This window comes from Lonchura striata, chromosome 12, assembly GCF_050655825.1.
Source record: "Lonchura striata isolate lonStrDom1 chromosome 12, ASM5065582v1, whole genome shotgun sequence".
In the NCBI taxonomy this organism is placed as follows: domain Eukaryota; kingdom Metazoa; phylum Chordata; class Aves; order Passeriformes; family Estrildidae; genus Lonchura; species Lonchura striata.
Genome location: NC_140714.1, coordinates 13,838,824 through 13,856,547, shown reverse-complemented (window position 1 = coordinate 13,856,547; position 17,724 = coordinate 13,838,824). Strand labels below are relative to the sequence as shown.

General features: G+C 42.9%; 2 protein-coding genes across 4 annotated transcripts; both read right to left on the bottom strand.

Annotated features, from left to right (window-relative positions):
- Positions 1–2,564: 2,564 nt before the first annotated feature.
- Positions 2,565–11,019, bottom strand: ACTR8 (actin related protein 8). 2 transcript variants are annotated; one of them, XM_021532975.3, is made up of 13 exons: positions 10,836–11,019; positions 10,497–10,667; positions 9,525–9,635; positions 9,157–9,261; positions 8,343–8,516; positions 7,749–7,842; positions 6,819–6,951; positions 6,340–6,493; positions 5,726–5,821; positions 5,035–5,175; positions 4,359–4,623; positions 3,904–4,067; positions 2,565–3,254 (listed from the first exon to the last, which is right to left on the bottom strand). In XM_021532975.3, the coding sequence occupies exons 1-13, from the start codon at positions 10,956–10,958 to the stop codon at positions 3,111–3,113; spliced, it is 1,875 nt and encodes a 624-aa protein (XP_021388650.1). In that variant the 5' UTR covers positions 10,959–11,019; the 3' UTR covers positions 2,565–3,110. The 2 variants fall into 2 exon arrangements, with proteins under 2 accessions (XP_021388650.1, XP_021388658.1); XM_021532983.4 differs by lacking the exon at positions 10,497–10,667.
- A 1,620-nt stretch (positions 11,020–12,639) lies between these two features.
- On the bottom strand, positions 12,640–16,219 carry SELENOK (selenoprotein K). 2 transcript variants are annotated; one of them, XM_085590089.1, is made up of 5 exons: positions 16,176–16,219; positions 15,518–15,608; positions 14,723–14,803; positions 14,040–14,132; positions 12,640–12,920 (listed from the first exon to the last, which is right to left on the bottom strand). In XM_085590089.1, exons 1-5 carry the CDS (start codon positions 16,192–16,194, stop codon positions 12,917–12,919), a joined length of 288 nt encoding a protein of 95 aa, XP_085446215.1. In that variant the 5' UTR covers positions 16,195–16,219; the 3' UTR covers positions 12,640–12,916. The 2 variants fall into 2 exon arrangements, with proteins under 2 accessions (XP_085446215.1, XP_021389982.3); XM_021534307.4 differs by lacking the exon at positions 12,640–12,920 and having other exon boundaries at positions 14,036–14,132.
- Between the last annotated feature and the right edge of the window lie 1,505 nt (positions 16,220–17,724).

Here is a 17,724-nt window from a genome sequence, read left to right as displayed (position 1 = left end):
CGGGACAAGAATGCCAGGTTCCCCCGGGACAGGGCTGCCAGTGCCACCGGGACAAGAATGCCAGGTTCCCCCGGGACAGGGCTGCCAGTGCCACCGGGACAAGAATGCCAGGTTCCCCCGGGACAGGGCTGCCAGTGCCACCGGGACAGGGCTGCCAGTGCCACCGGGACAAGAATGCCAGGTTCCCCCGGGACAGGGCTGCCAGCTCCGCCAGTGCCAGCGGGACGGGAATGCCAGGTTCCCCCGGGACAGGGCTGCCAGCTCCGCCAGTGCCACCGGGACAAGAATGCCAGGTTCCCCCGGGACAGGGCTGCCAGTGCCACCGGGACAAGAATGCCAGGTTCCCCCGGGACAGGGCTGCCAGCTCCGCCAGTGCCAGCGGGACAGGAATGCCAGGTTCCCCCGGGACAGGGCTCCGGGGCTCGGGGCAGAGCCAGCCCCGCGCTCAGGCGACCCCACCCCGCTCGTCCCGGAGCGCTGCAACTTTCTCACCCCGCTCTTGGCGGCGCGGAAAAAGCGTTTCCCCCACCCTCGGCTGCCAAGACGCTTTCCCGCGGGAGCGCTGGGAGCGGCATCGCGGCTGGGATGAAACCCCAGGTGTTCCCGCTCCGTCCCGGCACTGGCAGGAGCTATCTCTGTGTGGATGAGCGCTGGGTGCAGCGCTCGAAGGCAGCCCGTGAAAGCTGAGTTGGAGTTTGCAGTTCAAAGCTTTAATTGCGATCCTTGCCTGTGCAATGCGTGCTCCCAGGAGCAAGCCTTGGTTTGAAGTGAGCAGCAAACGCGCTGTTCCGCCGGGCCTTCCTGTGTTTACTGATTCGTTACCTCAGCAATGACGACTTTCGCGTTTGGTTGTATCCCTGAAGTGGAAAAGAGTAATTGTTCCCTGTGGAATTATGAGTAAATGTGCACTTGATATTAGTGGTCTTTAATCTTTGCAGTGATTAAGAATGTTTAAAACCAAACTGATGTATTTGCAGTCCTGAAAAAATTTTGTACAATTTGACCGCCGTTATTTGGTAAGCAAATAAAAAATCTACAGAAAACATGCACTAAATATGTACAAGAGTATAGAAGTTTCATGAAGTAACACAGCCATTTCAGCAGTTAAGTAGGGGTAGGTGTAGAGCACAAAATTCTAAGTTCATTGTTTGGAATGTGAAGAAATAGAGGAGTTTCCACTTCATTGTAAAGGGCTCCTGCAGGTGTTCAGTATTTCATGGGTTTGCCAACTAGAAATTGGTGATGATATCTCACCCCTTTGTTACCAAATGAATCATACACATGGCCCTTAAACAGAAAATTTGAGAATTCTGTGCAGGTGAATTTGCTGTTTTTAAATTCATTTATACTTGAATATTTACCATTCTCAAGCCAGTATTCACTGCAAACTAAGCTGAAACTACTCAGTTTCCTGTTGCAATATTTATCAGGTCTATTCAGCAGATTTTCCCCTGGATGTTTGCAAAAATCTGGGGAAATAAATATTTTAGCTATACAGATGTTTGAATGTTAAAATCCTATCAAGATGCAGATGATTTTGGTATTAGGTGACTTTACATATATTGGCACTGGCAAATTTTGCCTTTCACCTTCCTCCTCTTAAGTTTTATCCTTACTAGAGTAATGCTGCCGTTCAGGAATTTGTTATTTTGTAGCTTTTGCTCAGGGTAAAACTCTAAACAAAAAGGAAGTGAGGCTAGGAGATGACTGATGAGACTTCAGGTTGCAGGGGGAGGTACATTCCAGTAATATGGGAGGAATTGGCAGGGAGCAGACTCAGACTGATATTCCTTGTTTCTTTCAGAGTAGGGAAGAAAATTAAGTAATCAACAAAACCAGTATTGATGATGAATCATTTTGCATTGCTTTTTAGCAAATTTTCACTGTATGGCCATTGGAAATTATCATTTCAGTAAATCTGTGTGTATTTTCTCTAAATTCTATTAAAAGACAAACAAATGCATATATACCATATATTGGTAAGTATTATTATGATAAATGACGACAGCTTTTAGAGATTTGCTTCAAAATGTTTTTTTTTCCTCTTTTAGAATTCAGTTGGAGGATGTGTTTTCTCCTCGCTGCTCTACTTGTGACTGTGTCATATTGCTGGGGCAGCTTGTGCCATCTCAGAGGTAAGAGTTCTCACCTTCTTCAGCTTTTGTATTCTGTAGAGTTTTGCTGCGAGCATCCTTTTAGATAAGGTCACATAAAAGAAACTGCCTTTTAGGTATTATTGCAATAGGAATGCTCTCAAGTTTGCTTAGGAAGCTCCAGCTTCAGTATTTCAGTTCAAACCAGTCGGGTTGTTTTGAAGGCAGCTGCCCAACCAAACCAGGCTTGGTTGCTTTTGCAGGGTGGCTGAGGAGTGCAGCCTCACTGCCCTCAGGTGGAATGAATTGGAAGATGTGCTGGCTGTATAAAATTGCAGCTAGGTCTTCTCGGGTGTATTATATTGATTTTTGTAAAATAAGAAAAAAGTGGACTCTACAATGGATAATGAAAAACTAAGAGGCTTTGATGAAAAGTACAGGGCAAAGAAAAAATACTCAACTTCCAAATCCTTTGTCTTTCCACGAAATAAAATAATTTATTACAGAAGTAAAATACAAACAGTGACTGTAGTTTTAGTTCTTCATTTCATTTTTACCCTAATGATCACTTATATAACAACTTCACCTCCTGGTAACATTAGCGTAGCAATCAGAATATTACATTAAACCCACAGCTGCACTCTTCAGCTGTTGCTTCTGTGTACATGTTTCTGGAATGAATCGTGGCTTAACAACTGTCACGTAACATTTCATACCTTAAGTTCCTCCACTGTGCAATTTTAATATACATTAGCTGTACAATATAAATATAGTTACTCTGGAGATGACAGTAGTACTCTGTATGTAGAATTCAATGCATACAATTTAAGAGACAAAGGGTAGCTGAAGTCAAATGAATTCAGTAAATTCCACAAAAATTTCAGTTGAGGTTAATATTAATAAAATACAAAAAATATGTATCAACAGAAGGTCAATTCATGTGTACTGGGAAAAAAGGGCATTAGGGGAATGGAATCTTCAGTGAAGTTCCTACAGACTCCTCTGTAAGCACCAGCATTACCACACAAAGGCAGCTCGCTCCCGTAACATCCTGACACCAAAGCGCTGCCACTCCCTCTGGTATATCCACAGCTCCTGAGTTGTGTCCAGACAGGCCAAAACTGCCCCTCCTTTCCAGGCAATTAAACGTGGATCCATATCCTAAATTCAAAACACAGATTGCACACAGTCATTGGTCTCATGTTGTATTGTTCTCCACAGCTGTATCCTATTTTTCCAACACTATTCACCAGTTAGAATCTGGTGGGGTAGGGGAAGAAAAAAGTTTTCCAGTATTATCCAAGGAAAAAGTAGTGGGACAAAAATATTTAATTGATACTCAAGATGCTTTGAGAAGTCAGTTTTTGTTTTAAGATGCTTTCTAAGCACATAATGAAAATCTTGCCTTCAGTATTTCACCCAACCTTCTGGGAGAGTGGGTGAAATGGATGGAAGTATACTTACAAATTTTGCCTGATTAATGCAACATGAAAATAAATCTCAATGCCTGTTTTTCTATTATCTTTAAAGTACCAAAAAAAAAGCCCCACAATTTCTTGCTGAGGAGACAGGTTACCTTCATGGGCCAGTACTAACTGCTTCTTTAAGAATGGGGCCTTGAGCTAATAAACACCTCAATGATCTGTACTCTAACTCCTTGTCTCTAACCAGCCAGTGCTATGTTATAGGCTGAAAGCTCCCTTAAATCTCAGATATTCAACTACTCTGGGATTTTGAAAGAATTGTTTTCTTTTAACCTTTTGAAGATTTCAACCAATCATAGTTTACTAACTACTTAGTTAACAGTTACCTTAGGCCTTGTGATGACTTCAACATTTTCAACAACTCTTCTGAAAGAAGGTGGCATTTTGTTGAGAATTCGGTGTTGAAGAAACTCTTGAGCTTTATGAAACATAAGGCCTCCTCCCACTACTAAGATGGAGCTGTACATCTTCTTTTTTGTATCATCAGATGCTGGAATGAATGAATATATAGAAATACATCTGTTTTTTAAAGTTAAAATGGTCTGTATTACAATTAATTTAGTGCAAGTCAAACCAGATAGAAACTGATGTTTGCTTTTAAAATTCTTCTTCTATTCCTTGGACACACAGCACAAGAAACATCAACAAAGATGCAAGCATAAGAAACAGCTACTCTCCAGGTGATAAAACCTAGGGACACATCTTTCTTTGGTGAAATAGAGGAGTTACATAAATCCACCCTGAGGTCTATTTCACAGAGTTGTACAAATGTAATTCTTACCACAGCAGTCAATACTATGAAGGATGGCTTTGTCCAGGCCCAAGGCTTTGCCTTCAAACTGAGAAACAGCAGTTTTCCTGGACATGTGTGCAGTTAAAGGTTCCTCTGAATCATTGCCAGGCATCATACAGTCACCCTGGGAAGAGCCCAGCTCCACCTCTTGTGGGTAGATTCTCTCTGAAATGTCTGAGGATTGGCCTCTCAATTCTCCCTCAAATGCACCAGGCTTTGACATAGATTTTCTGTCAGCTGTAGCTTTTGCAGACTTAAAAATGAGAAAACAAAGATGCAAAAAGGTCACAGCAGGTTACAGAACAGTACAAAGACTTAACTAAGCACTGTTGTACTTCCCTTCACCTTTTTGCACAGCAAGGTTAAGCCTTGCATTATTGCCTCATCTAATTTTAATTTTAATCCTCATGTTCTAAGTAAGGGCTTATTTTGAACTCCATCAGATTGCTCAATCCCGTAATAGAGGGATCCTTTCTTAGACTTTAAAAATGCACACTTCTAATTAAAGAATTGTTTAGGCATCTGTAACTGCTTGCTTTAAACTTATTCTTTAATACTTCTGACCAAGGTAACAAACTCTGGTTTCTGAGATGAGCTAATGAGTCCTCATTTTACTCCCTGATTAAATGATAGTTAATGAAAAATAAAACCAGCAATCACACACCTGCTCCTGCTTACTTTGTGTGGCCAGCAGATAATGTTCATCATGAGGATCCTCAGGATCACCTTGTGACCTGTGCTGCAAAATTGTCATTTTTTGTCCAACAATTCCAAAAGTTGCTGGATAAAACAGAGCCATGGGTGCCTGAGGAAAGATTTGGCATGGTTTTACTACATTATTCCTATTTTGATATTTACTGGGTAAAAAAGAAAAGTTGTGTTCTATTTTTCTCACAATTCAAAATTAAATAGAGGTGTTTTTTCTCCAGGTAGTTTGTAAAATACTGAAGTGTCTTCTGTTTTTTATAATTAGAAAATGTCCTAAGAAATACAAAAGTTTATTTACAGATTTAGCATTGTATAATAAACAGGTACTCAAATGTCGTTTGTTACAAAATTAGGAAATTCAATTGTGAGCTGAAAATCTTGCAAAGTTAACATTATGCTTTGTATTTGAAGGATAATTATCATATTTAGATGAAACAACAAACATGGTGACTAAAGCTACTTAGAAAGTCTTGTGCATCCACCAGTGCTGCATTAGGCCCACTCATCCATACAGGAATTAAATTTTATCTACAAACATAGTTTAAGAACAATCCATAAATCACACAGGCTTAGTAGCACTGGACTGATACAAATTGAGGCTCTGAGTCTGAATGCTCATTATACTTGTAATTTAATTTAAAAATCACCTGTAATTTTTCATCCCCTAATCGAAATTGGTACAATAAAGCTGGAGAATCTGGATGCCGAATTTGGAACTCGTGATCTTGTAATCCAGAAATATCCTAAGGTAAGAAACAAAAAAAAAGCTATCTTTTATATTTATCAAGCTGTGCAATCTATTTAACTACAGAAAACAGAAAAAAGTAACAAAACTCTCTTCTAACTATGGACTTTATTTACCTATTCTTGAGTTTTTAAAAGGCTTTTCCACATAGTATGATGTGCCAGACAGCTTTCTACGTGCCTAAGCCTCTAGAGTGAGAGTTCTGCACGAAGAAGAGACCTGCTGGCAGATGTTGCAGTACTGAAGTTGAAAATCAGCAAGTATGCAATTATTATCAGCTTCTTTCAGCAATAAGAACTAAGAAATTATCTTTTTAAGAGTTGGGACTCCTTTCAGAGAGAGGAAAAATAAACCAAGTTACAAACATTTCAAGTCTAAAGCTTCTACAGCTTTTGCCAGTATTCTCCTGAGTAAAATATTTACAATTAACTTGGACTCACAAAAAGCCTCCCCAGAGTAACATTCTGTAAAAGAAAAAATAATTACTTGGATAAGGCACCATTTTCTCCTCCTCACCTGATCCAGATGACAGAATGTCTCCTTGAGGTGCTGAAGCAGCAGGCAGTCCAACTTATTGGTTAACTGGCAGTCTCTATATGGGAATCCTGCTCGTTGCATAAGCCAATAAAAACACCTTGACACATCAGATCCTCCATATGCAAGGCACAGCCTAAAGCACAGAGAAGAAAAAGAGCTTTTTATGTAGTTGCTGAAATACTGGCTGCAGCAACAGGGAGAGGAATGCTAGAAAGATTTTAGACATGCTGGAATCATGACTTCCATGGAGTTTGCAGAACACAATATTAGTTCTGATCAATTCTGCCTGTTTTCTTCCTCTAAAGGTAATTCTTTAAGGTTCATATTGTAACAGTTGTCTCTGTTAAATGCCTCAGAGCAACACCTATACTTACAGAAATTTTGACTCCTTTTAGAAGTTAAATCTTTGGTAAGCAAATAAGTCCATGATTATAACAATTCTGCACACTCTAAGATACCTGGTATTGCGATGGGAAACACCATCTTCTACACAGCAAACACTTGTCTTCTGATCTCCCACATCTACAATGCATGCACTGCTTAAGCCACTTCCAAAGGTGGCACAGACAGACTCCTGGTGTACAATAATTCCTGGCAACAGGAGAAAAAATTGTATTAAATTTATGCCAAACTTTACAGTCATGTTGCTGATATTTAAAGGACATTTTATGTCTTTTCAAGATCTACAAATAGCCTGACTCTTTACTGAAATTCTGTATATTTAGTGAAGATGGTGTAGGGGGTACTTAGAGATTTTTTTTTTCTTGAATAAAGCTTTAAAGGTCCTGAAAGGAAGCTAAGAGCAGGGTCAAATGATCCTTTTTCAAGATTAAAGGCATTGTCTCCAAATTGCAAGTACTTTTTTTAATCTGGTAGAGCAGGGTCTTGGGTACTGGATGTACGTGATGTGTTTTCCTAATTTTTTTATGGTTTTAATCAAATAGCATTATTATTAGAATTTCAGATATGGTCTTTAAGTAGTTATGAAATAAGATCCACTTGGACCCTCTGTTTTCCCTACAATCCACCTTTAGAGAGTGCATTTGTGTCACAAGCCCATATTTAAACCTGGGAAGTACCAGAGATTCCAGTGTGTCCTTCTAGACAGCCATGCATTTTAGAAATATTTAAGAAATCAGACTGCTGCTACTTTTACCTCAGCTGAATGAGAAGCCCACTGTTGGAATGCACAACAGTAAACCAAAAAACTTGTTTCAATATTAGCCAACCATTTTGCCCCTTTAAAAGAGACAGCAGTTATGTGATTGTCAAAAGATGAGGGTGCTAGTCCCAGCTAACCTGGGGCTGATGTGCAAAAATATGCCTTAAAAGGAAAAAAAATCCTTATGCAATTAATCATTAAGTACTTGCTTCATTATGGTTTTTACCTGAGAAGCCCATCTTCATTAGGATCATATTTACCAGTTCTTTCACATGTTGTTTATTATAGATGTCTGGAATTAGTAAAATGCATCTGTAGTACTGAAGACAAGAACAGTAAATTAAAGCCAGTTCACAAATAAAGTTCGATATACAACTTATAAAAAAACCCTAAAAATTTGGGAAAGGGGAAGGTTTTTAATACTTTAAAAAAATATGTTCTAAGTAAGTGCCAAAAGTCTACAGCCATTTAAAGGTTTAAAAGTACATTCAGGCATGAGACAAACGCCTACTTAGCAAGGATAAGTAATTATACAAGTACTAGGCATCCCTTCCCCGGGTGCCTCCTTTACAGTCAACAAAAAAAAAACCCAAACAAAGACTATGTGAAAAGTCTATCATGGGATTTCTAAACATCCTTGTTAGAGGTTCTATCAACAGCTTTTGTCTTAAAGACATGGACAAAATTCCAGATGAAGTCTTGGGAACCTTGCTCACCAGCAGAAAGGAGGTATTTATTAAGAAAACCACTTCTCTTTTACAATAACACTTAGAGAAGTGGATACAGCCTACACCACAAAAATGTGCTGTTCACAGCTTACCTTCAGGTCTTTCAGTGGTATTTCCAGGTATTTTTGTATTGCATATGACCATATAACTTCCAGGTCTGCCAGTACTGCAGTGAGGGAGCCACCAGGTCCTGGGTGGAGATTCAGCTGCCCCCTTCTAATGGGCCAATGTATGTTATAAGAATCCAATGGATTAACATACAGTGCCTGGAAATGAGAGATTACATTCTGGGCATTACTTTTCCCAAAAAAAATACTAAAATGAGTAACAACTGTGAAGAAAAGTATTTCAGAAGCAGATATAAGACACTGCAGAGCTCAGACTGATGTAACAGCAAAACAGCAATTTCTAACAGGGCTTGATTATAAATGATTAAAATAAAGACAGCAAATACATAGTCTAAATTGCTTGAATATTCTTATCCAGAGACATCTAGTGAATATAAAGGTGTATTTTTCCATTATCTCATATTAGATACTAAAATAATTTAAACACTGAAGCCCACAAATATCAAGTTACTCAGCAGCAATTCCATGTAGTGATACTTCTATCAGTTTCTTGCCTTTTCTCTGAATTATGCCATATGGGTAAAGTTCTCACCTACTCCCTGCAAAAACCCTGATTTATAGCAGCAAGGGATCCAAGATACTTGTTAAGCAAATGGGGGAAACCCTCTTGTCTTGCTGAATGATAAAAAATACTCAGTTACTCCACAGTGAAGTTTCTCAGTTTTGTTTTGTTAGCTTTACACATCTTTCAGTATGTACTAACTTATAGCAGACTGCAACTGATCAATGGCTGCATTAAAACACATGAAGCCTCATTCAGCAGGAAAATCAGTCTTACCTCTTCTCCTACCAAAAATTCAGGATGATTTGACGTGTTTGTCCACTTGGCCCCAGAGCTGTGATCCAAAATGGCAGGCCTCATCTGTCTGTTGTATGACCTGGCCTGAAATGTAACCAAACCAAATCCTTTTGATAAATATTTTACCAGTCACTTTTTATGCATGGAAGAAAAACGAAATACCCCTTTGAACCCAGCCCTTGAGGAAACACAATCTTCATTTTCTCATGTTTTCAGAGTTAGGTAGCACAATAGCACTTATCCATATTTGGTCTAGAAAGGGTATCTATTCTTGTCCACTGAAGCACAGCATCTCACCCAAGGACTGTGTGAATGAACAATTTAGTAAGATTTTAAGAATGAGTTACCTGATCAGGTGACACTGGTATGCGCCTCGCTCCATTTGACATCTTTTTGGACCATATTGCTTGGTCCACCATTTTAAGGCCATTTTGTCTCTGCTCAGTACTCTCAGGTTTCTAAGGAAAAACCCCAAATATGCAAGGTAAATACTTTCAAACAATGTCTGTATAGTGGTAATACTGATACTATTAGGAAACAGTGAAATCATTACTGTGGTTGATACACAATAGAAAGCACAGATGTTTGTACAATCCAAAATGGACTTATGCTCATTTTTAAAGAAACTATTTTTTAAATTAGAGTTCCCAACACCTATTCAAGTCAACTTGAATATTTTAATTGCTTTTAGTGGCTGCTGGTCTTAATCTCTAGTGATGTGCTCAGGCCATTAACTACAGACATCTGAAACAGGAGCAAAAATGTTTAAACAGATTTCAATTATCTAATGGTGAGGTTTAATATTAGAGAGGTTAGTTCAATTTTTACAGATTCAGATTACAAGTAAGATTATTACATATGTCTTTTGATCAGGCTGGACTAAAATGACTTGCTGTGTTACCCAGGTCACAAACTAACTAGTAACCAACATATTCACAAATGGAGAAGTCTGATTCCAATCCTACAAACATGGCATTCCATCAGAAGAAATACTGAGTGTGGTACCAGACCATAGCACAGGGAAATCAATATGTACAAACTCTCAACCTAGCAACTCTTTAGATTTAGTTCATTGCAAACAAATCAAACGCAAACACAGCCTGGTCCAAGCCTACTGACTTCAGTAGCTAACGATGACCAGCCTCCCTGTTTGTGGGCATCTACAGTCCTTAAAAGTATGAAAAAAAAGTTTGACAGGAGATGTACTGTCCTCCGGAAAACCATGAGGGAAGAAAGGCGCGTATGCACCACAGAACAAAGCAGACCGCCCCAGAGCAGGGGCTGGACTCGCGTGTTTCGGGAGGCGGGGCGGCGCTTACACTGAGCCCGTCCCTGAGGAGCCAGCTGTCCCGGTAGGCCGCCTGGCCCGGCTGCTTGTGCCGCCGCGCGATCACGTGCGGGATGCCCGCGGGCAGCGTGTCCGTGGCCCGCCCGAGCCGCAGGGTGGTGGAGCCGGGGTGGATCACCACGATGAAGTTGCTCTGTATTTGCTGAAAGCAGCACAACGCGCGCGGAGTCAGGCCGAGCGGCCAGGACCGCGCGGAGCCCTCCCGGCGCCTCCACGCCCCCTCCGCTTCCCCGCAGGCCTGTAAAAGGCCGGGCCCGCCCCAGCGGGAGGGAGCGGCGCCCGGCAGTGCCCGCTGGGCTCCGGGCCTCACCTCCTGCAGGGACTCGGGCACGGCGGCGGGCACGATGGGCCGCTTCCCGCCGCGCTGCTCGCGCTCCCGGTCGCGCTCCTTGTCCTTGCCGTTCTCCGCCTCGCCTTTCTCCGCCTGGGTCATGCTCCGGCCGGGCGGAAGCCGCGTCTGCCGGGCCCGAGCGGCGCCGAGCCCGGCGCGGGGCGGAAGCGGGCGGGCCCGGGCCCGGCGCCGCCCTCCAGCAGGTACCGGGAGGGGCCTCGGCGGCTCCCGGGCGCTGCCTGCGATGGCCCCGCTTGTAGCGGAGTGCGGAGCTCCTGCCCCGGCGGTGAGGAGCCCAGCAGCGGCACGGGGAGCCGGGGGAGGAGCCCCGCCGCTGCCGCGGGTCTGGTGGAGCACCAGCCAAACCCTCTCAGCTGGGCTGGTACTGCTGGTGGGGCTGCAGGAGAGGGGATACGGCCCCACAACAGCTTAAATACTTCTCTATGCAAAGGCTGCGGTATAGCTGATGGACGGGGCACTGCCGTACAGGGGTAACGATGACCAGCCTCCCTGTTTGTGGGCAGCGAGTTCCTTTATAAACTCTACAGAGACGATGTTTGACTAGAGCCGGGAGAGATGTGGTTTTTAAAGGCTGAAAGTTACACGGGCTAGTGTAAAAGAGGGGGAGCTTTGTGTTAGATAAGAGTGGGAGCTGCTGGTGTAGCTTGTTAATTGAGGGGCATTGTTGATTAATTTACGGCTAAGGAGTGTTAAGGAATACATTCAGTGCAGGTAGCTGGGGTGCAGCTGCAGTTGGAGCTGCTCGGGGAGCAGAGCCCCAGGAGAGAGGCCATGAACTGCCAGCCCTTTGTGGAATTGTGGCACAGCCAGGGGATGGAACAGCAGCAGCTGTTTTATACACCGAGGAGTCTCTTTGTTCGGGGTCCCTCCTTGGAGACAGTTGTTATTTACTTATTGCACCAATATTAAATGATTTTAAGGATCTGGACAACTGACACTCTGGGAAACATGGGGTTGAGCTGGTAAGGAAACCTGGTCTGATGGTAAGTGCGGTGTAGGGAGTCAAGCAGGGCAGGTTTTGATCTCAGCTTATGGAGTGTGGATGTAACTGCCAGAGTAGCGCCTGGATGGTCAGACAGGAGCACCTCCTTAACAAGACATTATTAAGGACGCTTAAATTAAAAATTTGCACTGGCACTGTGTGACAAATAATTTAATCTGGATTCTTGTCAGCTCATTTTTTCTCAAATAACTGCAGACCTCTTTAAGCAAAAATCTCCCAAACCCATAAATTCCAAATAAACTCCAATAACAGTGAGAAATTCCCATGCTGAAAAGGGGTACGTCAGATAAAAAGATTGTTACATTTAAAAGAAAATAACTATTCTGGGATAGCTGTTAGTATTTGAGTTGAGCTCTTTTTTTCTTCATGTAAGAAAAACACCACCTAATTTTACAGTAAAAAAAACCTGAATTTGTACAGTAAATGTTTTTATGCATTTCAGTAAGTTTATAGCGGAGAATGAAGCTGTTTCAAGAGGTGTTTCTGTTGTAAAACGCATTATGTGCCTTAGGGATGTAAAGCAATTTGTTAACTGCATTTCTGAAGTGCTTTTAGAGTATCATTAATACAAGGAAAACACAGCAAAGTACAGAGTGTTTGTCCTGAGCGAGTGAATACAAAACCTCTTAAGACTTGCTGCTTTGACTCGAGAGACCATCTCTATCAACTATAAATATGTATTTTTTTTCGCATCTGAATAGCAGAAGGCTTATTGTACTTCAGATTTTCAGTTTCTAAAAAATGATGAGAAAATCAGCCTTGTGACAAGCCAAATATAATTTACTTATAACTTTACAACTACAGTAAAATGTTCAGAAACTATACAAAGACCTTAGACAGTAAACATGTATTTAATGAAACTGTGGTTCAGTCACACTGGATCCTTGAGGAAGGAGTTCCCAGTACAACTTCATTAATCTGCTTCTATCACAGAACAGTTTCCAGTCAGGCATACACATCCCCATTTGGTCCACCACTAAACTCTTCTTTTCATCTGGCTGATGTGTATGCTTGTGCCTGCCTCTTCAGCAGGCGTTTACCTAAAAGATAAAGTAGTAACTTAATAAAGTTAAAGAGGCCTTTGTGAGATCAAATTAAGTAGAAAATTTAAAATAACATTGCTTTTATTTTAGATAAATGAGACATGCAAAGACTTGCTAACTTTATTTCTAAGCAGGTTATACGTTGCTGTGATTACCCAAAAGCCATCTCCACCGTCTTTGCTGGCCTTGTGTCTACTCAAGAAAAAACACCACCACGTCCCAGGGTTTTTCTCCCACTTGGAAGCAGCTTATCCTTGTTCAAGTGAACTGAAATACTGGTGTCTGTGTTTCCTGGTATATGAACTTTTTTCTACACGGTTTACAGGTATTAACCACCTGCATGGGTTGGTTTCTTTTCCCCTTATAACTTTTATTATAGTAACAATGGGAGTTATTGATGAAAAACAAAGGTTGTTTACTTAACTCTTAAAGTAAATGAAACCGTACTGTAAATACACTCAGTGTCAGCTGTAACTCCCAGCAGCCAAACTAATTATTAAACAGAATTAAATATCAGGCAGCTGTAAGAAATTTAAAACCTCTTTTACTTTTACCTCTATTTTTGAATAATTTTGATTTATATACTTTACTGGACTTCAAGATTGGTATGGCTTTTGGCATTGCAACAGGGGAAAAAATCCATTTTTACTGTCCTTTAACAACTTTGTATTTTTCTTTCTTTTCTATTGAGAAACTTATACCAAAACCCCTCACAAGTCATATAACTATAAAAAATGCAAACAAAGATTCATTTTCTAACCTAATCTGATCTTTAAATTAGCAGCTAAAAAAGATGAGAATCTATAAATAACTTATCAGCTGCGCTCAGAAAGCTTTGCCACACTTTGTCTATCAACTTCTGTGCAATTAAACGTGAAAGTCCACCATTCCTAAACCAAAATACTTTTTCACATCCCTTTTCCCTGCTTTTCTCCCCTTTATTTCTCTTTATTTATTTTTTTTATTATTGAATAATTTTGATCATTTTCCTGTTTTGGTAACTTATGTAGCAGGATGACAAAACACTTCATTCTACCTTAACCCTGAATTAACATGGCTATTAAAAAAAAAGAAACCCAAACCCTTCAAAGCAGGATGCAGTAGATTTGGATTTACCTTCCTCATCCACCTCCAGCCATTGGTGGTGGACTGGGGCCTCCACCCCAGTGGTTTATTCGGCCCATTCTACGGCGAGGATTTGCTGGAGGCCTGAAAAGAAAGGAATTCTACTGTCATTAAACTTTGCAACTAGAAATAGAATAACACTGGCTCTAAATGTCAGTAGTCAGAAAGTTTGAACCTCTGAAAAAGTTGAGTTTCACCTAGCAAGCTGTAAGAAAACCTCAACCTCATGACTGCAAAAATCCTGTCCTGTCTCATTACTGCTGTGTGATGTGAAAAGGCTGCAGATCACTGATGCTTTTTACACGGTCCTACAAAACTTAGGTTGCAGTGTTCATAGCAATTACACCCCTGTAACAGTGTTTTGCTTTAGGTGATGTAATACAAGAAATGACTGCACTAATGCAAGTCAAATGCTGAGTATCAACATGTCTCAGAAAAGAAGAATTTTAACAAAGCTATCTCTTGTCTCCTAGGCAGGCTTCAAAAATATTTTCAGAGAGTGTTTGTACTGCTATTGCAGCTGTCCAAAGCTGTGTATTGTTACCAACAATGCAGATAACCATTTTAGCCTTCCTGCACAACCCAATTCAATGCAAATCACAACTGTAATCTAATCAGATTCATGTCACTTCACAAAGATAGGGGAAAAAACTGTGTGAATATGAAAAAAATACCCTCTTCCGTCATGGTATCCTGAATAGGAGGAAGATGTGTACCCTCTTCTTCTCAAATCTGGCTGAATAATGCTCTGGAAACTGAAAAATTAAAAAAAGGGTTAGATTAATTGATTGCTAGATATACTTTCTGAATTTTTTGTCTGGAAGATAAGAAATGGCTTGAGAAACAGTAAGTAGTGTTCAGGAATGAATAGTGTTATCTTCTCATGATCATTGTTGTTTAAATCTTGGCAATTTGTCTCCTACATATGAAACTATAATTTTTAATAATCCCAAATTACAGTGAACCTTAAACTATAAAATCTAGTTTTCTTGGTAATATGCAAGAAATGCATGAAGTATAAACTTATAACTGAAATCACTAAGAACTGTTGAATATATCACATGGACTTTCTGTTTGTTAACTGGCTTTGATCCAAATTTGTGTTTACTGCATGATTGCTTTTACTTGTCAGAATCTATTGTCACCAGTAGAAATTTTCCAAACAGCTTAATTATTTGATCAGGTAGTACATGCTTTTTAACAAAAGTATTTTTTTTTTTTTTTGCAGTATCAAAATAGATGAAATGTAAGAAAACTTATTTAAACTGCCAATAAGAGTCCTTTTTCATGCACTTTTTGTTAAGTATACTGTGCTTAATAAACACAACCACATAGTTGTAGTAAAGCATTTGTACATATGGAATACTAGAGAGTAAATATTTTTATTGTTGTGTTACTGATAGCATTGTGTAACTTCTAAGTATGTCAAATCTAAAATTAAGCTCACCAAAAGAATTAACTTTACTTACAAGAGAACCACAAAATCTGCTATTGACCAGAAGAAATCTGTTATAGATGACAAACGCCAGGGAGCCCGACTCTGGTTATCCAACACTTGTCCTGTAACATCCAGATACAAAACATCCAGTGACGTTCCGTGTGTGACACCGAACAGTACATCACACAAAACCAGATGTGCTAAGTCCAGAGTTTGCAGCTGGCACGGTGAAACTGCACTTCATGGCAGCGAGTTTCATTTTCACAGGTTACTGCCCAAGCACTTGAGCTAAAGGAGTCAGCACCGCCACTGGGGCTCTACCCAGCAAACCTACAGAGTGCCAGTGCAGAGTCTGATTCCCCGTAAGCGGTTAAAGTGCTGCCGTGTGACGCTCCGGTGTCTTCAACACGCACTTGCCTCGTCAAAGTCCCTGCCCTGCCACAGGCCGCAGGGCAGCGCGGGGTGACGCGACACCGGCAGCTGGCAGACCCTGCCCGGCTGTCCCGGCGGCGCCGGGAGCGGCGCTCTGCGCACCGCGGGCCCGGCGCCCCCGGCGGGTGCCCAGCCCCCGGCGGGTGCCCAGCCCCCGGCGGGTGCCCAGCCCCCGGCGGGTGCCCAGCCCCCGGCCCGGCCCCTCCCCGCTGCATTCGCACACCGCGGCTGCCCCGGGCCCGGCCGCGGCCGCTCACCGTTCGAGATGTACACCATGGCTGCCCCGGCCCGGCCCCGCCCTGCGCCTGCGCGCCCGCCGCGCGCATGGGCAGCGGGCGGTGACGGCGGCGCCCGCGGAGGAGCGGCCGCGGGGCCGTGGCGGCGCTGGGCTCGCTGTCCCCGAGCTCAACGGGTCCCGCTCAGCACCGCCTGTTAGCGAGGGGTCCCTGTCAGCAGCGCTGTTACTAACGAGTTTTCCTTCGGCACAGCGGATAACGGGGCATCCCACTCGTTATTGCACACGGGATAACGAGGGGTCCCCCTGAGCAGCCGCTGTTATTAACAGGGGATCCCCTCAGAGCCCCGGTACCGCGGCCCCTGAGCAGCCGCTGTTACTAACGAGGGATCCCCTCAGAGCCCCGGTACCGCGGCCCCTCAGAGCCGCTGTTACTAACGAGGGATCCCCTCAGAGCCCCGGTACCGCGGCCCCTCAGCAGCCGCTGTTATTAACGGGGGATCCCCTCAGAGCCCCGGTACCGGAGCCCCTCAGCAGCCGCTGTTACTAACGAGGGAAACCCCTCAGAGCATCGGTACCGGAGCCCCTCAGCAGTCACTGTTATTAACGAGGGAAACCCCTCAGAGCCCCGGTACCGGAGCCCCTCAGCAGCCGCTGTTACTAACGAGGGATCCCCTCAGAGCCCCGGTACCGGAGCCCCTCAGCAGCCGCTGTTATTAACGGGGGATCCCCTCAGGGCCCCGGTACCGGAGCCCCTCAGCAGCCGCTGTTACTAACGAGGGATCCCCTCAGAGCCCCGGTACCGGAGCCCCTCAGCAGTCACTGTTACTAACGGGGGATCCCCTCAGAGCATCGGTACCGGAGCCCCTCAGCAGTCACTGTTACTAACGGGGGATCCCCTCAGAGCATCGGTACCGGAGCCCCTCAGCAGTCACTGTTATTAACGAGGGATCCCCTCAGGGCCCCGGTACCGGAGCCCCTCAGCAGCCGCTGTTACTAACGAGGGATCCCCTCAGGGCCCCGGTACCGGAGCCCCTCAGCGGCCGCGGCGGGGCCGGCCCGAGGCGGGCGGTGCTCGGGCGGGACGGCTCCTCCCTCCGAGGGGGCGGGTCTGGTTCACCTCAAAATAGATTTATTTTAGGGGTTCCAGGGCTGTCGGAGTTTCTCCGCCGCGTTTAGCAATAGTAATGGGAATGGGAATAGTCGGCCAGGGTCTAATAGAAAAAAAAAAAAAAAACCAGTTTCTTTTTTTTTTTCTTCATAAAATTGCGCTGTTCCTAGTCGCCTTCTGCAGTAATAATAGAAATACGGCCAAGCGCAGAGATGATTTTTAACATTTCTCTCCAAAGGGAACTTTTGTGCCCTGTATTTAATGACAAGTATGTGGCTATGTACATTATGTTCGTGGGAGTGTTCAACCCTAAGTCGGGTATTTGTTTTAATTTATTTTATTTTATTTTTATCAAAACCTTGCCATGCAAATATTGGCTAGCATTCCTTTTCTAGGAGAATACACGCTTGTAAAATTGGGGGTAACTATACAGCTTTATAAGCAAATTTAATAAATACCT

Excerpts from the sequence above, each read along its gene's own strand:
- ACTR8 (XM_021532975.3), bottom strand. The coding sequence starts at position 10,958 with ATGACCCAGGCGGAGAAAGGCGAGGCGGAGAACGGCAAGGACAAGGAG. Across the intron at positions 10,668-10,835 it reads TGCCCGAGTCCCTGCAGGAG|CAAATACAGAGCAACTTCAT; the intron begins GTGAGGCCCGGA and ends TGCTGCTTTCAG. Across the intron at positions 8,517-9,156 it reads AATTTTTGGTAGGAGAAGAG|GCACTGTATGTTAATCCATT; the intron begins GTAAGACTGATT and ends TCTCATTTCCAG.